The following is a 24775-nucleotide window of genomic DNA, read 5'->3' as shown; positions in this document are numbered from 1 at the left end:
AGACATCTCTAACAACAGGAGCAGGAAAATGAGTTTGAAGAGGATTCCATTTCAAGTAAATCATGGGTCGCATAAGGATAATTAACCACCTATCAACTCTTCTGAAATGCAGCGAAAGGAAAACGTTATTGCTTAGTGTGAGTTTAATGACACATTTCCATTGTTTCATTTTTGTGACTGTGCTCCTGTATTGCCCACCAGTGTTTGTAAGTCAACACTTTCTTTTTCAAACCCTTACCTTTTGGCCAGTTACAATGCAATGAGAGAGGGCCTCCCAGGCCAGTTCTTGCAGTGCTTTCTTGAAGATATTCCCAGGCACCAGTATACAGGTCCATTGAGTTGTCTTCCACAATTTAGGACTTTGTGAAATGGGGGCTTCCTCCACTGATGGGCAGTAGCCAAGAAAGCAGTATTATGGGGAAAGCAACCCAAACCAAAGCACAACTCTGTACTAACACAGGCCACTGGGTGAGGGTTGTTCAGGTGTGGGTGGTTTTTGGCATTTCTGCTTCTCTTTTCTCTCTCAGCCTGCAGGGGCTCTCAGGACCATTCTCTCCAGCCCATTTCACTGCCATTTCCTCTAGTCATCAGGAGGTGGCTGCTGCTGCCTGCTGATGACTCAAGGATGCATTACTCAGCAGTGATCTGTTCTGTGCTCCAACCTGAGCAGCTGGAGGGCAAGTATCAGATCAGGTCTGCTGGGGTGAAAGAAACCTCAGGTTTCCTCTGCAACTGCCAGCCATGGCTTATTTCGTCATCTCCCTGCAGCGATGGAAGACGCTGACATTACGATTCTCCTCCTGTTTTCTTCCCACACCCACACTGATAGTGTAATTTGCTACTCCTTCCCCCAGCGCCATTAGAAGAACCAGTCTTTCCTCTCTGCCATAATATCTAGTATCATTATCAAGTCATCTCATCTCACAATGACTGCAACTTTTACCCTCTCTGTCCTCAGCAACCACTTCACTACTAGTTAATCCAAAAGGAGGCTGTTAGAACATCTTCCTTTTTCAATCAGCTTCAAGGTTGTCAACACTTGATCCCATATTACAACATAAAAGACACAGAAATGTGTTGCATGAAGAAGACAGTGTCTGCATCAAGACATTGTGCCATTATCAGAGGGTTGTTAACATCTGTGACAGATTAAGTGTGTACAGATAGGTTTAGATATGTTGCACTCAGCAGTCCTAAGGAAACTTGACGAGAGATCTTTGCTTGTTCATTTTTAATACAATTTAGGGAACTTGAAATCCAGCAGTCTCAGATGGTGTTCATATCACAAAAAGGGCCAGCAGGATAGGACAGATAAGACAGCCATGGTCCTAGGCAAACTAATGGAGAAGCTGGGACAACATTCAGTCAAGGGCTGAACACTGCACGCTATAGGAGTATTACTAGTGCTAGTCAATGTGGGTTATAGACAAGAGAACTAAAAAACCCCCCATTAATCTGTTTTAAATTCTGGGCTGCATCAAAAGGAGCGTGACCAGCAGGTCGAAGGAGGTGATCCTGCCCCTCTACTCTGCTCTTGTGAGGCCTCACCTGGAGTATTGTGTGCAGTTCTGGTGTCCTCAACATAAAAAGGACATGGAACTGCTGGAACAAGTCCAGAGGAGGGCCACGAGGATGATCAGGGGACTGAAGCACCTCCTGTATGAAGATAGGCTGAGGAAGTTGGGGCTGTTCAGCCTGGAGAAGAGAAGGCTGCGTGGAGACCTCATAGCAGCCTTCCAGTACCTGAAGGGGGCCTGTAGGGATGCTGGGGAGGGACTCTTCGTCAGGGACTGTAGTGACAGGACAAGGGGTAACGGGTTAAAACTTAAACAGGGGAAGTTTAGATTGGATATAAGGAGGAAATTCTTTCCTGTTAGGGTGGTGAGGCACTGGAATGGGTTGCCCAGGGAGGTTGTGAATGCTCCATGCCTGGCAGTGTTCAAGGCCAGGTTGGAGGAAGCCTTGGGTGGGATGGTTTAGTGTGAGGTGTCCCTGCTCATGGCAGGGGGGTTGGAACTGGATGATCTTGAGGTCCTTTCCAACCCTAACTATTCTATGATTCTATGAGGAGCTTACAAATCACATTGATAACAGCAACCATGCAGATACCATCGACGCCCCAGCTGCTTCATGTAGGACTTCAACGACGTCCTGACTTCAAAGCCTGCCTTCTGCAGGCACAGTGAATCAACGCAGGCACCAGGGGGAATCCCAGCTGTGTCGCGTTATTTCCATCTAGACCTTCCCCGAAGCCCCTCGGCTGCCCAGCAAGTTCACCGGTGATCGGAAGGGAAAACCCCGACCCCTGAAGGCACCCAGCGGACCGGCAGAGGTCTGGTTGCCACGGTCGGGCAGAGCAGGCTCCATCAGGGGGTGAACCTCAAGGTTTTGGGCTGGCAGAGCTGGGAACACAAAACGTACCCGTGGTGGGGTGGGGAAAGGGGCCGCTTCCCAGACAGCTGGCTTGGAAAGCACGGCGGGTGTGAGGTGGCAAGCGGCAGGAGAAAGGAGAGAAAAGAAGGAAAGAACAAAGAAAGAGGGAGAGGACAAAGCGGGCTGTTGGCTTCCCCCCGCTCTCCTCCGTTCGCCCCGTCCGTGATGGACAGGCCCCGTGTTCTTCTCTCGCAGGGCCGCCATTGCACGACACTCCCCCTCCCCACCACCGTCGCCCCTAGCAACGGGGCAGCCCCGCGCCCAACGGCCGGTGGGGGCGCGGTGCTCGGCCCAGCGGCTCCGTGGCGGCGGCCGCGCTGCCGCCATGTCGTGCGGGCCGCGCTGCCCGGTGTGCCGCGAGCCCTGCGTGTCTCCGCGGCTGCTGCCCTGCCTGCACTCGCTGTGCTCGCCCTGCCTGCGGCGGCTCGGCACGCTGGCGGAACCCGGCCCCGCCGCCGCCCGCTCCGTCCTCTGCCCGGTGTGCGACGCCGAGGTGCCGCTGCCGCCCGGCGGCGTCGGGCACCTCACCCCCGACTACCTGGCCCTGAGCCGCGGCGGGGCGGCGGTGACGGCGAGCTGCGACCTGTGCGTGGACGGCGCGGCCGTGAGGCGGTGCCTGACGTGCGGGGCTGACCTCTGCCACTTCTGCTGCCAGGCACACAGGTGAGCGGGCGCGGAGGGGACGCAGCGGCGGGGGCCAAGCAAGCCCCGTGTCGCGCTGTTTGTGCAGTCCCCAGCAGGGCTTCATCCTTCCCGGAGCATGCTGTCTGTGTTCAGATGGGGACAGGCATGCTGCTGAGCAGTGGGTTGGCCAGCGCTGCTCGGGTGAAGCCGTTAAGTCCATAATCAGGCCACCCTCTGCGTGTGGAGGTGTCCACTACCAGCGCTGGGTGGGGAGACTGGCAGTGCTCCTACAGGTACAGGGTGTAGGCAGAGTGCCCCGCATGCTGTGCTCACCTGCTCTGGAGAAGGCACATCTCGCAGGGGAAAATGGGGAAGTTCAGCTGCTGATCTGCCTTTCTCCACCTCCAGAGACGTTTACAGTGTGTATGTGCAAAGGCACCCTTAGGAGAAGTGAAAGGAGATAGCTGGAAGTCCTGACACTAGCCTGCCTACTGTGGTTGCTACCTCCTGATGATTGACCCGTGTGCTTGCCTGTTAACTGGTGTGTCCATGTGTCTTGCGTGCATCTTCAGGGCAAGTGCCAGCAGGATGGTGCCAGGCTCTTTTCAGGAGTGCCCAGCGACAGGACGAGGAGCAATGGCCATAAACTAAACCACAACACGTTTCACCTCAGCATGAGGAAGAACTTCTTTATGCTGAGGGTGGCAGAGCACTGGCACGGGCTGCCCAGGGGGTTGTGGAGTCTCCTTCTCTGGAGACATTCAAACCCCACCATGGACTCGTTCCTGTGTGAGCTGCTCTGGGTGGCCCTGCCTTGGCAGGGGGCTGGAGCTGCCGGAGGTTCCTTCCAACCCTGATGATTCTGAGTCTGTGTTTCAGCCCTTCTGCGGGGCCAGGAGCTGTAGCAGTGTGCCTGATGGTGCGGGGTTTAGTTCTCTTGGAACAGGCGAAAACTGAAGAAGTGGCAGCTGTGTAGAGGGAGACACATCAGTAAGGTGGGAAGCAGAGATGACTGCAGCAGAGGTAGGAGTTGAAGAGGAGGCAGCCACAGTGGCTGTGAGCACAGCAGAGGACAGGCAGCACTAAGGAAGAAAAGCTTTCGCAAGTCTGAATGGCCTTCTGGAGCAAGGAGGTCACAGGCAGGGTCGGACAAAACACCCCGCAGCACTAGCCAGGGAAGCCTCAGCCTGGGTTAATCAGCTCAGCCCATTCCATCCACGTTTGCTGCTCCTTTCCACTTGATTAGCAAATCCTTTCCCCACAAAGAGCAGGGATATACTCTTCACTGCCTGCCTTCCCTGCAGACATGGTGCCTTGGTGAAGTGGCTGAGATTATCAGTTACCTTTCCACCCCAGGCTGTAATTTTCAGCATACCATTCACATTAGGTAGTGCTTCATACCCCAACAAGTGCTGACGAGTGATAAACTGAGACCCTGAATAGCAGCAGGCTGCTGCATGGACAGAAATAACTGCAGGAGGTGTAAAGCAGTAGAAGAATTGTCCCCAGGACCAGCTTCCTACGTTATTTACTGCTGCCATTTTCACCCTGCTAGCATCTGCAGACTTACACCTGATTCAGTTGATGGCAGAACAGAACATGGGCCAAGAAAACACATTTTGAAGTGATTCCTTGGTGTGTCAGGAAGGTATTTGAGTGCCACTGTTGTGCTCCTTGGAAATAAGTAAGAGGGGTCTTAGGCTGGAGTGAGGGAAGTGGGAATGTGAAGGGTGTTATGCAGATATTGCTGGAAGGCTTTCAAAAAGTGCTGTGCCCAAAGGAGATGAGTGGGAAGTGAAAGGAGTAGCAAAAGGGCTGTGTCCTGCCCTGTGATGAGGTTGCTTTGTGTTGCCAGAATAACTCTATAGAGCTTGATCCTCAGAGTATTTCTTTGCTTGTGGCTTGGAGCTCCAGAAATCACTAGTGCAGGAGACGAGGAAGGAGAGAAGGTGTTTACATCCTTCTCAGTAACTAGTTCCCTGAGTCCAAAATAGCATAAAGTGGAAACATGCTAATGCTGCCCTGTGACAAGGTGGATGTCTGGGTCATAACAGGTTCTTTGTGTCCCATTGTTGGCCTCCTCTCTACAGGAACTAATCTGGCAGCCAGAAGGAAATGGAGTTTGGCTTTGAGCGTGTTAAATGTTTTACCACAGACCGTGTTCTGGCAGTGGCCTAAAATGGATTTTCCCCTGAGGGATGTTAGAGCTCATTTGCCTCAGCACATTCAAAGCTGGTGAAAATCACAGACTAAAGAGCCTGGCACCTCCTGTCCCTCTGCAGAAGTGACTGTCAGTGACCAGTTCTGTGCTGAGACACCTCCTGCCAGCTCTCACTTTGCAGGGCTCAGCACCCTCCTGCCGGCGCAGCGGGCTCTGGGGGTCATTGCAAGTATCCCACTTCTGTCAGGCTTCATGAAGCTGCTGCTGGTAGAGCAGCCTGAGAGCCCGTTCCCTCCTCTGTGTGTGGCCATGGTGGGGCATGAAGCTCTTGTGCCTGAAAACAGTGCTGACTGCATGCAGGGAACTCGAGAGCAGCCTCTAATGAGCTGCTTGCAGATGCTGTCCTCTTCTGTGTGGAGCCTTGTCCTCCAGAGACACAAAGTCCCTTCATGCAGAGTGGATTTCAGTGGAGACAGGAGGGAGTATCTCACACTGATGTTTGCGTTTCATATCCAACATGCATGAAGTGATGTGTGGTTGCTCTCTTCTAGGAGACAGAAGAAGACAGCCTCTCACACCGTGACGGAGCTGGAGAACAGCAAAGATTGCAGCCAGGCTGGGGAGCCTCTCCTCTGCCCTTCCCATCCCACAGAGGAGCTGAGGCTGTTCTGCGAGCAGTGCGACCAGCCAGTGTGCCAGCACTGTGTTGTAGGCAGACACCGACAGCACCCCTGTGACTTGACTGGCAATGTCATCCACAAGCATGGGGATGCCCTACGGGAGCTGCTGAAGAGCACCCAGCAGCACATGGGCACCCTGGAGAGTGCGCTGAGCCAGATTGATGCCATGGGCAGTGCTGTTCACAGTCGCGCAGAGGCTGTGGCCACGGAGATCTGTCTGTTTGCCAGTGGCTATGTGAAAGCCATTGAAGAGCACCGGGACCGGCTGCTGAAGCAGCTGGAGGACTTGAAGGTGCAGAAGGTAAACCTGCTGCGCTTGCAGAAGGCACAACTGCAGCAGCTGCTGCTGGACATGAGGACAGGGGTAGGGTTCACAGAGCACTTGCTGGCGAGCGGCTCGGACCTGGAGATCCTCATCACCAAAGGAGTGGTGGCAAGCCGGCTGGCAAAGCTGAACAGAGTTGCTTACAACACCCACCCCAGCATGGATGACGGGATCCAGTTCTCTCCCCAGGAGAAGGCAGGGCAGTGTTGCGGCTATGAAGTTTTTGGGGCCATTCTCAATAAAGCAGTTGATCCAGCCAGATGTACCCTGCATGGGGAAGGTAATGGGGAGCTGTACAACAGCCGAATGGGAATGCACCACTCCCTGAAGTCATCTCTCCTTTCTCTGTACCTACACGGTGTGCAGCTTAGGCACTGGGGGTTCCTTGCTGTCCATTCATTGCCTAGGGGCAGAGATAGAGCTCTGCCAGAGGTTGCTTTGCTTGCTGAGGGCCTATGGAATCCATGTGGGGCAGGGAGGCAGAGGCCTGTCCCCATCCAGATGTACAGAGCATATTGGAGCTGCCCTCCGCAGTATCACTGACCTCAGCATGGGGCTCAGGTGTGAGGGGAGCAACCCTTAGGGCACATACCGCAGCTTATTTGGGATGGGAATGATGCCTACAATGTTTGTTCTTCTTGTCTCCTGTTCTGCAGCATGGGCCCCTGCAGATCCCCAGTCTGGCTGAGCAAGTAGTTTCATTTCCCTTACCGCTTCTGCTGGAATTGCCTTGGGAATAACTTGATGGTTTCATGGACATTTGCTTATTAAGGACCTGCGGCAGTGCCAGCAAACAGATAACATTCAGACCAGCCCACAGAGCAGAGCCATCGCTGGCCAAGCAGATGAGACAGACCCAGGGCTTGTTTGTTCTCTTCCATACCAAACTGTAGGTTCTGAGGTCTCAGGGGCTCCACGCTGCACAGTGGGGCTGTTCTTTCTCCTTCCTGGTCGCATTGTGCGTGTTAAGACCTTCTGGGAAGATGCCAGCTGGGCTTGGAGGGGGCAGGAAGACCACCCAGGACCATAGAGACCTGAGCTAAGCCTGCCTGACATCTGTGTGCCTATGGCTGTCAACTCTCCTGATCTCCACTCATATATTTACTTTTCCCTTTGAGTGGAAGGAGCTGTGCACCCCAGCAGCAAGGTCCTGACTGTGCTCTGATGGGACCACAGCACTGCCAAATAGGTGGAAGGTGGCGGTCATGGCTGGAGTGACTCCTTTCTGGTCCTGTTCTTCTGCCTTGCAGATCTCCATAGTGCCCATCAGAACCAGCTGACTGGCTTTACCCTGCTCTGCAATGACACCATGGGGGAGCGGATGGAGCGAGGAGGAGAGGCTGTGCGGGTCACCATCACCCACAAGGACAAGAGGGACTGGTGGGTATTTCACCTGAGAACTCCCTGGTTCTTTGCCTTTCTGCCACCCTTATCCCGGCCCCCTCTGTGCTTGGGCAGGTGGGAGAACATGCTTCAGCATGTGGGTCAGAATGGGTTGGAAAGGGCACTACTCTTCTTCCCACTGGTATAGCAGTATTTCTCACTGGTTCTATATTACCATGTGGAGCTTGACAGTGTTGGCTTAGATTTGTATTGAGTCTTTGAGTGATTTGAGACATAAAGAGCTCTTCAGTGTTTCCACAGGGAAAATTACCAACTACAACAAATGATTTGTAACTGCTTCCAGGCTGCACTTGTTACTATAAAGCAGACAGGAACAGATACAGAACCACCAACACCAGAACCAACATGGACTCACTCCCAACAGCTCCATGTCCTCTGGTGCTGGGGGCCCCAGAGTGAGTGCAGGACTGCAGGGGAGGTCTCATGAGTAGAGGGGGAGAATCCCCTCCCTCCACCTGCTGCCCACGCTCCTTTTGATGCAGCCCAGCACATGGGGGGGCTTTCTGGGCTCAAGTGCACACTGAAGCCGGCTCATGTTCAGTTTCTTGTCAGCCAACACCCCCAAGTCCTTCTCCTCAGGACTGCTCTCAATCCATTCTCCACCCAGCCTGTATTGTGCCTGGGGTTGCCCCGACACAGGGGCAGGACCTTGCGCTTGGCTTTGTTGAACTTAATAAGGTTTGCGCTGGCACCTCTCAAGCGTGCCAGGGTCCCTCTGGATCCCATCCCTTCCCTCCAGCATGTCGAGGTGCACATACAAGGTAAGAAGGTGTGCACACGAGTTCTGTGCCTTATGGGTTAGGGGTTGCTGTGGCGGCATTAACTCAGTTCCTTCTTCTTCCGTGCACGCAGTTGCTCCATTTGTTGCTGAAAGCTGTCTGGGTTTGGGTTGAGGCACAGCAGCGACAGACGAGTGTGAAGTATGACCACACAGTTCATGGCAGGATATGGTGCAGGAAGCTGTATTGATGTGAAATGGGGAGGGGTGGGGAATACAGTCTGCACATCTGCAAGATTCTAAGCTGTCATAAAGCACAAAGGACTAGTTAGTGGGGATTATGAAGAACACCTTCCTGTGTGCCGAGCTGCCGGGTAATTGTCTGTGGAAAGCTGTTTCCACCTCTGTGAAGCAGGCAAGCTGTGCGTGAATAACTAGCTGATGCTTTCTCCCTGGCACCCTGTCCACCAGAGTGTGTTCTTGTGGAACCCAGTGAGCTTCGCTTTGGAGAGTTCACCAGCAGGGACCTAGAACTCCTCAATGTGGCTGGGACAGTGGTTGAAGTGATTCAAACCAGCCCTGTTTATGTCCCGTCTTCTTCACGGGGTCTTCCGGAGGTAACTGCTCTCTGAGACTGTGAATTCACCGCATTTCTGAGGGCTCTTATCTGACAGGATAATCTGACCTGCAAGCGTCTCTCATCTGCTCTTTTCAGTGCTCAGGATTGCTGCAGATTCATGCCGTGCAGCTAGCTTTGTGTGACTTCCTCTGCATGGTTATTGCAGCTCCTAGCAGCAGGAGTAGTAGTGTGTATAAGCAACTCCGTGCTTGAGCATTGCTCATGCATCCTGTTAAGGTTGCTTGAGACCCACAAGGCTGAGGGTAAGGAGCTGTCCACGCATCTAGGCCAAAAAGTGGTTCACATGGAGAGCAACTTTTTGCCAGTCACTGACATCTTGGACTTCTTTCTGTTCATAGTACAGTCAAGCCAACAGTGTGTGATAACGGTGATGGGACCTACCATGTATCCTACAGCGCTGAGGAGCCAGGCGTGTACGCCGTCTGTGTCTGTGTGAAAGGGCAGCATGTACAGGTAGCATTTCTTGTTTCTCTTGCACTGCTGCTGCTCTGCCTGCTTTTCTTTTTTAAGTATTTGCTTTCAGTCTTTCTAAAAGGATTACCTCTACCAGAGGCACCATCTGATAGCATCCACTGCAGCAGCCTTTCTGCTTGCTCGTCCTCCACAGGGCTCTCCGTTCACTGTGGTGGTGAAGGGCAAGTTCCGTGAGCACCAAGGTGTGTTTCACTGCTGCACGTTCTGCTCCAGCGGAGGGCAGAAGTCTGCTCGTTGTGCCTGTGGTGGGACCATGCCAGGTGGGTGCTCAACTTTCCCCACATCAGGATTCGTTGCATTTGGTCCTCCACAGTGTAAGATACTGTAGCCCAACTCTTGCCTTGTGCTTGCCTCAGGTCTGTGGTAGCCTATATGTACATATGGCCTGGTAGGATGCGACTGCAGCAGTGAGAAATTCAGCAGGACACAGTAAGGGTCTTTGTAGCACACCCCATAAACAGAGACCTGAGCTAACTGTGCAGGAGATGAGCAGCGCACCTCTGTCTTTCAGCCCATCTCAGTGAGGCTAAGCAGCACTATGGCTATACTGTTCCTGTGCTGGTATGTTGGAGAAGCCTCACTCCTTGTTTAGGATGAGAGTTCAACTCTCTTATTTGTTTAATCCCAACCAGCTTCCATGTCCTTAATCTGTGTGTTTTGCATGGTTTTAGTATGGAACTGACTTCTTCATTTTACCTTGCTTAATCTGTGTCTAGCTCCGGCCATAGGCATTAGCAGCTGGCATGGGGTTCTGCAGGCCTCTGCCTTGCATTACTCAACAGGCAACGGGATAGAAATCTTAATCTTTCCCCAGCTATTGGAACAGGGAGGTTCTCCTCGGTTTTTCTGCTTTCTTTATGGGGCCCTGGTACTTTTGACCTTGAATATGCCATGCTTTCATCAGCACGTGCTTCCCCATCTTAGAGAAGCGTTGAGGCTGAAGCACTGTCCAAAAGCCTCTGATGCACTGGGATTTTCCGGCCCATTTTGGGCTGAGCTGATGGTACCTCTTCTCTTGCAGGTGGGTATCAGGGCTGTGGCCATGGACACAAAGGTCACCCTGGCTGCCCACACTGGTCATGCTGTGGACAGGTGAAGAAGAGCTCAGAGTGTTCAGGTGGGCCACCCGATGATGCCTTACAGAGGAGCTTGCTCAGGACAGTGGCACTCTGAGCAGCCAGGTGAGCCCCTGCAGCCCAGGGCACTGCTGCTGCCTCTGCATGGGCGCAGACCATGAGGATCCCCACCATCATTGCATAGCCTTGATGCCAGAGAACAACGTCGTGATGGGTGGGAGCTGGGAAAGGGGGATGAGGGAAAATAAAGTTGTGCCTTACATTGCACCCAGGGGTGTGTGTGCAGAGTTGCTTTGTGTCTGAACAGGAGCAGACTGGGAACTGCACTACTTCAGAATTGTACTCGGAATCCAACACTTCTGAGGGCGTCAGGCTCTAAGGGGAAACAGTCTGAGCAGTTACCTCACAGGAGGGTCAAGATACCTCTCATTCTGCAGGATTGACAGTCTTTGTTGTCCCTCTTGAAGAGGCCAAAGCTCCTTGTTGGGGCACATTCCAAAGGGTTTGTGTTTGTGCCTTGAAAAGGCTTGACAGCCTGAATATGGCTTCTGCCTTCCTCTTAGATACAGGGCTGGATTCCAGCCTGGGATGTGTGCATTATATGCATATAGCACAGTCACACTCCTGGGAGCTGCTGTTGTGTTTGCAACTCATATTTTCACCATGTAAGATGTAGTCTCATTACACCCTCCCTACAAAGTAGGAACAAGGTGGGTTAGTCATATATCTGAAGGAAATCCAAGGAAAACCCATGGCACTGGTGGGAACAGGAATTAGAAACTCATTCACCCAGTCTGTATGTTCTCCATGGAGATGGTGTGGGACATAACTCTGTTGGGAGTGATGCAGGAGCTGGGAGAGCACCCAGCTCACCAAGGGAAGATTTAGGCACAGTCTGAGCATCAGTAGGAGCCATAGGCAGAAGTTTGCAGGTGTTTGTCCTGAACTGGGGTAACTAGGCAAGAACAGCAGCAGATGGAATGCATCAAACCCCCTGGATTTGGCTTGTGCAGTCTTGGCAAGGCTCTGTTAAGGAGAACTTGTCCTGTTTCCATAGGGGAGAAGGGGTGTATGTATGCCCTGCCAGGCTGTAGTTGGGTAAAAGCAATTTGTGATGAGGGGGAAGAGGCACTTTCCAGGAAGGGCAACTGATAATCTGCTGCTCTCCTGGGTGAAGCCTGGACACCTTCCTTTGTGAAAGGCACCCGTGTCGTTGAGACTGGGAATGCTACTGGCCGCGGTTAACCTTCCTAGTAGGTGTGTGTTGCTTGGGGCTCCTAATACTGCCTGGGGAGCTGGGGACAAAGGTCTGACTGTTGGTCACTTGGGGAGAAGAATGCTGCTCCAGTGTCAACAGTAAGGACTCGTTCTTGCTTTATGGCTGAAGATGGCTGGCTTATAAACAGTAGAAACATGTGCTGTCTGCTTGCTCACACCTAGAAGACTCATTTGTTGTTGCAAAACTGGTTTTGGAACCTCTTGTGCCCAGCAAAGGAGATATATATCCTTATGCAAATGCTATTTATAGCTTTCCATTAATCATCCAGAAAGGGCTGTCAAACAAACGGGAGGAGGTTGGGCAGTTTAACTCTCCAGGTGAGGCAATAGTGTCCCGAGGTGCTGACTCTGACATTTCAAAGTGAAAGTTGAATTTGAGTTAACCTTTAGTGGAATAAACAAGAACTCATTCTTGTCCTTGCTATGTGCAGTCAGTGCTCAGTACAGACTGTGATGTAACATGAAATGCCTCATTTTCTGTGTCTTTCTGTTTCTTGCCCCCCACATGCGTGCTGTTCCTTCTTGGAGCTTCCATGCTGTATTTCAGAGGGGACACGTAAGAATAGCACTACCTTCTAGCACATTCTTTCTGTCTGAAAACATCCTAGCTCAGACAGAGGAATGTGTTTTACACACCTTGGTGCTGACATTGACCAAGGAGCTGTTTGTGAGAATGACACCAGCAAACATAGAAACCCTTCGGGGAACTGCAGCCAGCTTGGGCTGAGCTCTGTGTTTGACATAAGAGCAGTTTCAGACGGCATGGGCTAACAGTCCTGGGCCAGTCTCTTGGATTGATTTTTGTTAGACTTGAAGGCTCAGGCAGTCCCAGGGGTATAAAGGACACACTGGCTCCCTCTGTGTTTGTGCTGCACACAAGGACAGCTTGCAGAACCACATGCAGATGCGACCTAGACACTTTGTGGGGTTAGGTGCGAGTGTCTTCCCGTAATTTGCAAGCAGACTTTGCCCTCAGTGTTCGTTGCTCGGGATGGTTTGCCAAATGAATATATCCTACTAATGTGCTGGAGTCTTGGCATTCCCAGGAATGGCTTCCAGTGCTTGGCTGATAACAGCCTTGGGCAGGCAGTGGGTTTGGAGGTGCTGTTAGTGGGCTGAGCTATGAGGGGTTGTTTCTGACCCACTGGTTCTTGAGATAAGTGTTTTCAAGATAGACACACAGGCAGTGCCGACAGAACTACACCTATTGATGTTTTTCTATTAACTATTTCCATTAACTATTGATAACTATTGGTAACTATTGATGTTTTTCGCAGGAGAAAAGCTCCCTCTGATAAATCTGCCTGTCTCCAAAGCTTGGGAAATTAAAATGGGGATGAACATGAGGAGGGGCTCTGGGAGGCAGAAAAGGAGGACTTACTCCCTAGAAACAGAGTGTAGCTGGAAGAAAAAAAAACAGCAAGAGACTGTGGAAGACCTGGAAGGGGCCCTGCAGCCTGGAAAACTCCATGTTGGGTGCCTCTGGAGGTGGGTGTGATTCTAGGGTATTTCTCCCTTCTCAAAGGAGGCAAAACACACTGGTGATGCACTGCGCTTGTAGCTCTGTAAATGAGTGCCTGGTTGTCCCCAGAAGATCGCAGGAGCAGTGCAGAAGCTGGCTCAGCAGGGCTTCTTGGCCTTCCCATGGCAGGAGGTGATTCCCAAGGGGTGCACCGTCTGGAATGCCATGTCAAGCCACATCCCAGCAGTGGCCCTCTGCCCCTAGAGTTAGCTGCCCACCAAGCCATGAGGTGTGTCATTTCGTGTGTTAAATCAGACACGTTTCTTTAGGTGTGGGAGGTCTCTCTTGTTGCCCCAGTCACTAACCAGACCTCTGCTTTTGATGGCCCTGGTCGGGGGGGGCTGAGATGCCCGTTGCTTCCTCATTCCTGAGAGTTCACTGCTTGGGCTCACCACTCCTTAGCTGAGTTCAGTTATTTAAGCAGGACAGCCTGGGAGACTGTCTAGTGAAGGAGAGGGGCAGTGCTGGGACCTTTGGTGTGTGGCTTGTCTTCATAGGTGCCGTGGCCATGGCATCCCAAGGCCAGGTCGTTTTCTGGAGGTATGGTATTACCTGTGTCTGCTTTGGGAGAGAGGAGGGAGGGAATTGCGTTTTCCAGACTCCTTGTCTGTCTCACCCTGCTATCAGGAGCTTTCAAGACAGCAGTTCTATGCAGCTTGACTCATATTGCACTCACCCAAGATACCTAAACACTGCTATGGCTTCTTTTGTACAATCAGTAAGGCCACGTAACTATCAGAACCCCATGTACAGGCCATCAACTGCAGCCAGGATGGAGATGTGTGTCCTAGAAACTGTGCATGGCTGTATTCCACTACCTTGGGTTTGAATGTTGTGGTAGGTCAGGGTATTAATGGCTTGAGAAAAGCTCTGTGTTCCTGCTGTTGTAGGTTGGGATATCAATGTGTGGGTCAGGAGTAAGAGCTGGGAAGATGTGCAGGCTGGTTTATGCCTCTCATTTGAATGAGCCTGCTTCCTTTGGATCTATTGCAAGGTCCTACACCTGGGTCGGAGCAATCCCAGGCACAGCTACAGGTTGGGCAAAGAAGAGATTCAGAGCGGCCCTGCAGAGAAGGACTTGGGGGTGTTGTCGATGAGAAAATGAACATGAGCCGGCTGCAGTGTGCGCTCGCAGCCCAGAAAGCCAACCGTATCCTGGGCTGCATCCAAAGGAGCGTGACCAGCAGGTCGAAGGAGGTGATCCTGCCCCTCTACTCTGCTCTTGTGAGACCTCACCTGGAGTATTGTGTGCAGTTCTGGTGTCCTCAACATAAAAAGAACATGGAACTGTTGGGACAAGTCCAGAGGAGGCCACGAGGATGATCAGGGACTGGAGCACCTCCTGTATGAAGACAGGCTGAGGAAGTTGGGGCTGTTCAGCCTGGAGAAGAGAAGGCTGCGTGGAGACCTCATAGCAGCCTTCCAGTACCTGAAGGGGGCCTATAGGGATGATGGGGAGGGACTCTTCATCAGGGAGTGTAGTGACAGGACAAGGGGTAATGGGTTAAAACTTAAACAGGGGAAAGTTCAGGTTAGATATAAGGAGGAAATTCTTTCCTGTTAGGGTGGTGAGACACTGGAATCGGTTGCCCAGGGAAGTTGTGAGTGCTCCATCACTGGCAGTGTTCAAGGCCAGGCTCAGCAGAGCCTTGAGTGCCATGGTTTAGTGTGAGGTGTCCCTGCCCACGGCAGGGGGGTTGGAACTGAATGATCTTAAGGTCCTTTCCAACCCAAACTATTCTATGATTGTATGATTCTATGATTCTGTTGACCAAGTCCTGGTGAACTACAGTTGGAAAAAGAGTATTGGGGGAAGGCCATAAAAATATCTACGTTATATCCTTACCTCCTGACTCGTTGAAAATAACCCCCACCAGATGGGTAAAGTGGCAAACTTGCTTCGGCCTCCAATGAACAGACCAAGTTTGCATCTAACCTTGACTGCTTGAACAGAGACACCAACAAGCTGTTTCCTTGATCCCAAGTGGGGATGTTTCTGGGATGGACGGAGGCAGAGGCTCCAGCGAGGTATGTGGAACACCCCTGCTGGTCCTCATTCTGTCAGGAAGGTTTCAGCTGTGATGAGCATTCATCTCATCTGAGCTCAGCAGTGGTGGGGAGGACAGTGCACGCGAGCAGAAGAGACCTCTCCCGTGTGAGCTGTGCTCCAGCTTTCTCACATGGAGCATCAAGGAAGATCTAAATAGAACTAAATAGTGATATTATCTGCGCCCTTTCACTGATGAGAGTGAGATCACCAGTAGGCGTAATGTAACACCGTGTGAATATTCACTGGGCATCGTACTCATGCATCTGGAATGCACGCAGTAACCAGCTCTGTTGTTCCCAAGAGGCAGCCCAGCTGCTTTTGCCAGGGATATGCACCGGGAACCGCCTTGCACTGAGCCAGCCCCTGGCTCTGTCGGCACCTCTGTCCACCACGAGTGGCCGCGCACAGCCAGACAGCGGCTGCTCGCAGGAAGCAGCAGGGTCCTGCAGAGCAAACCAGACCAACCCAACCTAAATAACCCCCCCCCGACACTAAACAAAGCTGGAGCGCAGAGAGCAGCTGAGCTCTCCTATCATTAACCGCTCACTGGAATGGAAACCTTTCTTCTCGGGTTTCCCCTGCCATGCTATTTCTTTTCCACGGTAAGCTTTGATAAAAGGAGGAAGGCAGGGGACCTTTAATCTCTTCCTTATGGGTTTTTTGGTCCTCACACCTCCAAACCCATTCCTGAGGCAAAGCTTACTCGGAGTGGAGCTAGAGATGAGGGGCATTATGCCTCTGCCGCCTGTCACAGCAGGGTGGCAAGGCTCTCTGTCCCTGGGCTGTGCTTGGCAGCATTCAGGTGGGGCATGAGTTTCATGCCCAATTCTGCTTGGCTGATGAGGAATGGGACCACGGAAAAGAGGATGGGATGCAGGGAGCAGCATCCCACAGGCTGCCGAAGCAGTGCTGGGAACCGAGGGTAGCAGCAGGGCTCCAGCTCGTGCAGCCCCAGCCGTCTGCATCCGTCTGTTCCATGCCTCTGAAACGCTGGGAGTACGATGCTGGAGGATGGGAAATTGCTGTTTACTTGAACTGCTGGACTGGCCCATTGCAAACCAGCTCCTGCCAGCATGTGGCCGCGTTGCCAACACCCTCTTGTTCACCCTGCGCTCCACTCAGTACGTACGGGGGGCTCACAGGCAAATTCAGGCCCTTTTGGTTCTTGGCTCTTGCAGTTTCTGAGGAGGACACTCCAAAGGGTCTGATTTCCCCTCATCCCTGGCGAGGGGTGCTGAAGGGGATGGTGACATCTGTGCACCCAGAATTGGCATCAGCCCTGTTGCTGTCCTGAGCCAGGATGGGGAAGCAGCTCTCTGGGTGCAGAGCTAGCAAGGCTCTGCACCTACTGGGGCACATGGTGCCCATAGCCATGGGGGACAAAAGCGTTGGTGCTGGCCCGTTTGTGCTGCTCTGTGTTTGTCTGTGAGCAAGCTGAAGATGGTTTTGCCCAGCAGAGGTGGTGGTCAGGCTGGAGGGTCCTCTGGAGGACCAGAGAGAAGTGTGCTGGGACCTGAAATGCTCAGGGACTGCACAGGAGGAGTCCTGGCTCCTGGTCTCCTTCCACCCCTCCTCTGGTATTCACTGATGCAATCCCTTGCAGCCCTCAGGCAGCATCCCTCAGCTCCCAGCTATTTCCTCCTGCCCATTCCTGGGAAGGAGAATCTGAATGTGGAGGGGTGAAGGCAAGCCACAGCTTCTGTGTGTTAGCTCCATGCTTCCCAGGCGTGAGAGCTGGGGCTGTTCCTGGCAACCTTGGCTCAGTTTATAGCAAGTATCTCACCCTGGGATCGGCGCCAGAGAGCTCCTCAAGGAGGTGGATGTGATTCAGCACACGGAGGAGGCTTTGTGTCCACCCCAGAACAGGAAAGCACATGGTTGTCCATGGGGATGGGTCACAGATGCACAGTGCCTGTGGCTGGAGGATATCCAGGCCTTTCCTCCTTGGGAGTGCAGGCTGTGACTGCAGCCGCCGGGCACCAGGAGCAGGGAGGCAGAGCACTGCTGTCCACCCTGGTGGAGAGCAAAGGCTGGTGAGATCCGGGGCTCTGAGGGCGTCTATGCAGGGAGCACTTGGATACGGGATGTGAACAAATGTGAACGGACTCGTATGAAGCTTTATGTGGATTTACCACATACTGGTGGTGAAATACACGGTTCTGATCCCTCCTCCTGGGCACGCTGGTGTGCGCAGACAGGGAATCCTCGGAGAACCTGCTGTGGGCTTTAAGGATGAGGATGGAAGGGAGCCGGCGGGAGGGCAAGCAAGCCTTCTGCATCACCTCCCCTCCTCTCCAACCCCTCTTTCAACCTATCTTCCCTTTCCCCCTTCCCTGCTGCTCCCTGCAGGAGGGGTTTGCTCACATGGTTGGCTCACATTTCAGCCCTGTGATCGCGGCATTTGTGGTGGCCCCTCAGACATTGTGCAAGCGGCTGATGCAGGCACACAGTAACCACGGGAGGAGGTTGTGGTTGCGCAGGCACCGACGGGCTCTCGTGTGGAGGCTGCCGGATGTGTTGGGAAAGAGCGTGCTGCTGGCCCTGTTTCCAGCCTCCTCCTGCCCACTCCCTGGCTCACACTGGGTGTCTCCTGGGGTCAGGAGCCTGTCTCAGTGCTCTGCTCACCTCCCTGTGCAAATGGTCCCTCTCAAGTACCACCAGGGGCTTGCTTATGCCCCAAGGATGCAGAAATGAGCATCCTGCACTGGGGCCAGCTACCTCCTCTCAAAGGCAAAGCATGGGTCACCTCCTACCGCATGGTCCCACCTTTGATGATGGGTGCTCCCCTGAATGTTCACCACTACCGTGGTCGTGTGCGTCATCAGTCCACCTCGCTCAATGGCTGTGGTTTACCCACCTCAACCCCCTTCCTGCACCAGTGGTGTAAGGTGTGAAGGAGGTGGGCTGCATGGTAATGTTGTCCTTTCTTTTTCCCCCATGTAGCTTGACTGCAGTCGTTGTCACCCTGGCTGTAGTGACTGTCCTGATCATCGGGTTTGGTGTCTCAGGTATGTGACTGCTCAGGTTTCTTGCTGTTACCTGTGGAATGATGAACGTCTGCCCTGCCTCTGCCTCCATCCCTCCATCCTGTGCACGGGCTCAGGTGTGACCTTGTGTGCCAGTGCCACCTACCAGCCTGCTTTATGAAGCTTGCACACCAGATGGCTGAGTTCAGAGTGCACAGGCGACTTCCGCTGTGGTCTTTCTCAAGAAATGGCTCCATCGCATCAAACCAGCAGGAGCTGTGCTTGCCCTGGAAACTGTGAGCTCCTGTGGGTTGTAAATAGTGCAGAGATTTATAGACACTGGCCCAGGGTGCCCAGAGAAGCTGTGGCTGCCCCATCCCTGGCAGTGCTCAAGGCCAGGTTGGACACAGGGGCTTGGAGCAACCTGCTCTAGTGGAAGGTGGCCCTGCCTGCGGCAGGGATTGGAGCTGGATGAGCTTTAAGATCCCTTCCAACCCAAACACTCCATGATTCTGTGTTGGCTGAAATGTCACTGGGCTTGGAGCCCTAAGCTTACACATACAGAGAGTCCTGCGTGTCCTGTGCTCCTTCTCCCAGATAGAAGGAGACTATGGTATTTCTTGGGAAGCTGGACAGCATCTGCCAGGATGGGGCACATTCCCCTGCTCCCCCAGCAATGTGTTGCTTTGGTGTGACAGCCTCCTCCGGGCCTGCTGAGCAAGGACATGCAGGGAAGGGTTGCATGGGAAGAAGGAGCCAGCTCCGGGAAGGAGTTCATTCTCCAGCTTGCTGGTTAGGATTTGACTTGGGAAGTGATCTGTGTCCCCAGGGAAGGGAAATGCTGACTTTTCTTAAATGAAAGAAACTGATTCGGATTCCAGTAAGAATGAAAGAGCAGCCTCTTGTTTCTCTGCCAGCATTACGCCCTGTAGTCACATTTATAGTGCAGGGACGGAGGTCCTGACTGAGAAAAGACACAAAAATCTCACTCTTTTGGAAGCTGCAAAGAGAAAAATCCCTGATACATGCAAACAAGCAAGAAAACATCGTGCAAAATCTTCTCAAATAAGAGGAGCTACTTTTTGAGGCATAGTGCTTGCTAAAGGAATGTTCCTGTGCTTCATTTTGGTATAGAAGCCATAGGAGATGACCTCTGCCAGCAGCACTGGTAGCTGCTACTGGTGTCCTTGCCTGGTCAGCCTCAGGGCGGTCTGGCCTTTCTCTGCCCTTCCCACCTCACCTTCCTCACGCCTCCTTGCTTTCCCCTTGCAGGACAGCGCTCCCTCCGTGTGACAGCTCTCCCATCTCCAGGGATCATTGGCCAGCGCGGCGGCCTGGGCTGCGCTTTCCAGCCCGACATCCGGGCTGGGCAGCGTGGCGACCCGGTGGGGCAAGGCTGCGGGCAGCCGGGCTGGTTCATGAGTTCCGAGGTGGGCAGGACCAGCTGCCGGAGCAAGCTGCGCTGTTCCAGGGCCGCACGGCCGTGTGCGTGGAGCCGGTGATGGGCGGCAATGCCTCCCTGGAGCTGCGGGAGGTGCGGCTCTCCGATGCCGGCACTTACCAGTGCTCCGTCTCCACGGCCAGCGGGAGCGGGGCAGCGCTGCTGCGCTACAGGACAGGAGGTGAGGGGTGCCAGGGATTCCATCCTGGGGCAAAGCAAGTGTTGGCGTGGCTTGGCTGGACCCACCTGTACTTATGCTGGTGCTGGGGGCTGTGTGTGCGGCACTCACCCCTTCAGCAGCTGCCATGGGGCCCTGCACTCCTGAGCAGGACTCGGGTAGTTTTCTGGCTTTTACAGAGGTGTGCGTGGCTTTCCCTGCTCTTTTGACATCCTCGTTCCAGAAACTGTTAGTATTGCAGTGCTCTCAGTTGTCTTTTTCCTTCTGTCAGGTCCATAGCTGACTACAAAGAGCCCCCTAAGAATGGGAGTAGCTAACTGATCTTCTAAAGATCCTGATTTTATACCTGCTAAAGATGGTTTAGTGAGAGGTGTCCCTGTCCATGGCAGGGGGGTTGGAACTAGATGATCTTGAGGTCCTTTCCAACCCTAACTGTTCTATGATTCTATAACACAATAGCTTTTTCTCTGTAGAACTAAGATATATATCCAGCCAGAAGTGCTGCACAGTAACAACTGTAGCCTATTTAATGCATGTTTTCTCTGTTTTACAAAGTATTCAGTGTTTTGAAATGAATGTATAAAACTATTGAGTATTTAAACACGATGTATCAGAGCTACCTGAATTATTCCATATTTGCTAGCATTAACCATTCACCTTGTTAGGAGTAAACCACAAAACATGCACAGGCACAGACATATCTTCAGTTGTGGATGCTTAATTCTCCTGAATCCGCTGGGTCTGGCCACCATGTTCAGTGCTGGCACAAAGCGATGTGTTCCCACTGACAGGAGGGGGCTGGTTTCTGCTCCCAAGGAACAAGGGATGGGACAAGAGGAAATGGCCTCAAGCTGCACCAGGGGAGGTTTAGACTGGAGATGAGGAACAATTCCTTCCCCAGAGGTGCTCAGGCACTGGAACAGGCTGCCCAGGGCAGTGCTGCAGTCACCGTCCCTGCAAGTGCTCACACACCGTGTAGAAGAGGCCCTCAGTGCCATGGGTTAGTGGTGGCCTTGGCACTGCTGGGGAATGGTTGGACTGGATGAGCTTAAAGGTCTGTTCCAACCTAAATGGTTCTATGATTCCATGAAGCCGCAGGTGTTGGTCAGGCTCCTGTCAGCCCCTAGTCTCCAGCAGAGGTGAGTGGAGTTGTGCCAGCTGTGGTTCCTGCCTGGGGAAGCTGGGCTATTCAGCAGGCACAGGCAGTCTCAGGCTGGCCAGGTCTTGAGTCCAGTCTCCTCTGGGAGCTCAGGTGTCCAGGAGCGCTTGGTTCATGAGCCCAGCAGCCAGCTTCTAACTGTTAAGCACAATCATTCAAAGCCACTAAAGCCGTGCCACAGCCTCAGCAGGTCGCATCAAACTGCACTGTCTTGTTCTAGGAGTCTCCAGGTCGATCCCATGCAGTCATCCCCTGTAGCCCAACTCTGTGTTCCGTGTGGCTACATGCGGTGCTGAGCAGCAAGTAGCCCACAAACACCTGGGACTGACCAACAGGTGCAGGTGAGTGTTTCATGCCCAGTTCCTGGACATTTGCCTTTTTCCCTCCCAAAGCCTTCAGCACCCCCAGGGTCCACGTGGAAAGCAGCAGCAGTGGGGACACGGTGCAGTGCGAAGCCCCATGCTGGTTCCCTCACCCCACGGTGCGCTGGACAGCCTACAGCGATGCTGGGGAGTACCTGCCTCACGTGTCCGATACCAGCTACGAGCTGAACGCTGAAAGCATCACTCTGAAAGTGGTTTCCTTCCTGCACAACGTCACTGCTAACACCACCTACACCTGCGTGATTGAAAACAGCATCGCCAAGGCTACAGGCGACGTCAAAGTGACAGGTAGGGTTGAACGCCATGCAGAGACCATGAGCACTGGGGAGAAGAGTTTAAGCTGTGTGCCTGTGTGTGCTGGGAGTTCCTGCAGCACCTGTGTCAGCCAAGGAAGGGACTGAAACCCATGGCTAACCCCTGGGATGAAGGAACAGGACTGTGCTTGGTCCTGCTGCTTCATATGTTCTTCATGGTAATGGTTGCTCCATCAGCACAGGGACAGAACTGCCCAGGAATGAGAGGGAAGGACACACCTGAAAAGAATGTATTCCTTTGAATGTTAATCCAGCACAAGAGGCAGGATCTATCTTTATCAGTCCTCAGGAAAATGGGCAGGATTGAATACCCTCATTGTGCCCTCCCTGCTGCGCTCCCCATTCTGGTAGCCTCTCACTATTCTTCTGCTACAGATTTCAACATTACAAGGGCGACCAACTTGCAGCTGGTTAACCTGGACACAGAGTCAGTGTCCTCCTCCCTTCCAACCTGTCACTGGATGCTCCTGCTTCCCTTGTATCTGCTGTTGATATAAAGCCTCCATGAAACAATCAGAAACACAGCCGGATGTGGAGGTAAGCCTCGAAACTCATCATATACGCTTGTTGTATGTAGACCCTCTTGCTGAGACTGATTACAGCAGCAGACCTATCTCAAGCCAGAGTGGGAGATCGTATCTTTCCCCTGTGCTCACCCTTTCCCCATGCCCAGCTTTAGGTGGGACACATGGCTTGTCCCTCCTGCAGGTTCCCCAATGGCTTCTCCCATCACTGTCTGCAGCCTTACAGGTTGTTCTCTTGCACCATCAACTGTCATCTCCTGCTTGCTCCCGCATTCTCTTTTTCTTCCCTCCTCAACCTGATAGACGTCTGGCCTGCCGCTCTGTGCACCCTCGGGACCTTGGTTACTCTTCAGGGTTATGAGGCACTGTGGGCTTTTCTCTCACCCTTCTCCTGAGGCTGCTGCAGTACAAGGTTTGCTTGCACCCATTTTACTCAGACAACTCTGCTGCACAGTGTAGCATCTTCAGTGAGTAATACCTATTATGAACAGCTTTAACTGGGCTAGAGGGAGTTGCCAGCCTGTGCAATCCCATCTAGTCCTGGAGGAAGTTCTTTCTTGTTAGGGTGGTGAGGCACTGGAATGGGTTGCCCAAAGAAGTGGTAAATGCTCCATCCCTGGCGGTGTTCAAGGCCAGGCTGGACAGAGCCTTGGGTGACATGGTCTAGGGTGAGGTGTCCCTGCCCATGGCAGGGGGTTGGAACTGGGTGATCTTAAGGTCCTTTCCAACCCAACCCATTCTATGATTCTATAATTATATATGACTGAAGACAGTCAAAGCACATCAGCTGTGGGTGACGGCTCTAGAGGTAACCGGTGATGGAGAGCTACAGAAAATCAGCCCAAAGGAACATCTCTGTCTTTCCACACAGAAGAGTTACAACAGCTTCCCTGATGGCAGGACACGCTTCATGCTTTCTTCCCTCTTGGGCTAACTTCCAAGAGCTCCTTCCAGTTCCAGAGCATGTAGTAGCACAAACATGAAGCCATCCGCTTTCCCTTGTGTTATTTCTTACCCATAACAACAACAGGATACTTTGACTTAGGAAAGAGAGCGAGGGATGCGCTAGAGACTTGCATAAATAAAGGAGAAACTGATTGCAGGAACAAGATGCGGTCTCGTCTGTAGTAACCCAGTGACCAGAACTCTGATCATGGGCAGAATCTCAGAGACAAACAGGAAGAGTTTCCTGCAGTACATCTGGGACCTGGGCCTCCAAACTCATGAGTAATAAAAAGGAAGCAAATCTTAATTCCCCTCAAACAGATTCGATTCACCTGTCTCCTGCCTTGTGATTCCCTAAATGTACTAATAAAACTGTAAATAAGAGAGCCGCTTAGTCTAGCTTCTCAGAACTCCCCTTCTGAAAAAGATGTGAATAGCAAGAGAGCAATGGGTTAGAAAATAGCTAACAGGCTTGGAATACGTCAGGTTTCCAACCTGGCAAAGGCTACCAGTGGGTCTGAAGTTCTGTGTGAGGACTGATGATTGCATTTGTAACGTGACATGAAAGAGGAATGGGTCAGTTGTAAGTGTGGCAGCAGACAGAAGAGTAACGTACATGGGGAGGAAAAGAGGAAGACTATCCAGTAAGACACTACTGGGAAGTTCAAAGTCAGAAGTAAACACAGTTATTAAACGCAGATATAATTACAGAGACAAATTTGCCTTGTTTTTAAACAAGTCTCTGCATTGGCAACCACTTTTAGGATGGCATCTGTCAGGTCTTGTGCCACTCATGCTTTGGTCTTAGAAGCAGCCAGCAAGCCTTGAGAGGGAAGATACTTTACATATGCTCAGTAAACCTACTGCCTGCAGTTTAATGTATAGCTCCAACTAAGAGGGAAGGGAGAAAAGGCACGGGAGAAACACTGAACAAACAAAACCCAAAAGAGAGTAGCTGTTCGGAGATGCTGTTGGCACTACACGCTGCATAAGGCCAGGGAGTAATTGTGTGTGCAATTTACCAGCCTGGAGAACAGAGATTAAAGATGTGGATGTTATTTTGCCAAAAGCAAGCCCAGAACACTTGGGTCATCACTGCAAGCAGATAGGAGAGGAATCTCTTCCAACAGTGATCTCACATGCTGCACCAGCTGATCTGCCATGCCACCATGGACACTGGCAGTGGCAGTCATCTCCTTCCTCATCAAGAAGAGATGGGCCAGCCTGTAGCACACTGAGTTTGTATCACAGCTCACTGCCTTCCTCTTGTTACTAGCCCCACATAATGTTCAGGCCACTGTTTAAGCTGCAAAACAATGACCGTATAATCCTGTGCTTTCGTACCGTGATTTGGTCTCCAAACTGTAATTTCTTCACTTCCCCACTCTTTTTGGAGGAAGAAAATATTTAAAACCAGCAGTTTCATAACTGCTATTAAGTTAAGACTGCTCTCCCCTGTGGCAACTGTAGCTGGTCCGCA

At 52.4% G+C, this 24775-nt stretch overlaps 2 protein-coding genes across 2 annotated transcripts; both read left to right on the top strand.

Annotated features, from left to right (window-relative positions):
- Window positions 1-2690: 2690 nt before the first annotated feature.
- TRIM45 (tripartite motif containing 45) lies at window positions 2691-10802 on the top strand. Its single transcript, XM_065676147.1, has 6 exons — window positions 2691-3096; window positions 5770-6503; window positions 7474-7603; window positions 9324-9438; window positions 9593-9719; window positions 10481-10802. Exons 1-6 carry the CDS (start codon window positions 2759-2761, stop codon window positions 10630-10632), a joined length of 1596 nt encoding a protein of 531 aa, XP_065532219.1. The 5' UTR covers window positions 2691-2758; the 3' UTR covers window positions 10633-10802.
- Window positions 10803-17269: 6467 nt separating this feature from the next.
- VTCN1 (V-set domain containing T cell activation inhibitor 1) lies at window positions 17270-23467 on the top strand. Its single transcript, XM_065675732.1, is given in 8 exon segments — window positions 17270-17418; window positions 18329-18393; window positions 19624-19715; window positions 19717-19752; window positions 19754-19973; window positions 21522-21800; window positions 22202-22363; window positions 23454-23467. Coding segments are annotated over 7 exon segments (963 nt in total). The 3' UTR covers window positions 22324-22363; window positions 23454-23467.
- Window positions 23468-24775: the final 1308 nt, after the last annotated feature.

Source organism: Lathamus discolor, chromosome 4 (assembly GCF_037157495.1).
Source record: "Lathamus discolor isolate bLatDis1 chromosome 4, bLatDis1.hap1, whole genome shotgun sequence".
In the NCBI taxonomy this organism is placed as follows: Eukaryota; Metazoa; Chordata; class Aves; order Psittaciformes; family Psittacidae; genus Lathamus; species Lathamus discolor.
This window is presented reverse-complemented; position numbering and strand designations above follow the sequence as displayed.

Bases quoted from the DNA above. Each gene is read 5' to 3' on its own strand.
- TRIM45 (XM_065676147.1), top strand. From the start codon at position 2,759: ATGTCGTGCGGGCCGCGCTGCCCGGTGTGCCGCGAGCCCTGCGTGTCT. The intron at 3,097-5,769 runs GTGAGCGGGCGC...GCTCTCTTCTAG, and splicing joins TTCTGCTGCCAGGCACACAG to GAGACAGAAGAAGACAGCCT. The intron at 9,439-9,592 runs GTAGCATTTCTT...CGTCCTCCACAG, and splicing joins TGAAAGGGCAGCATGTACAG to GGCTCTCCGTTCACTGTGGT.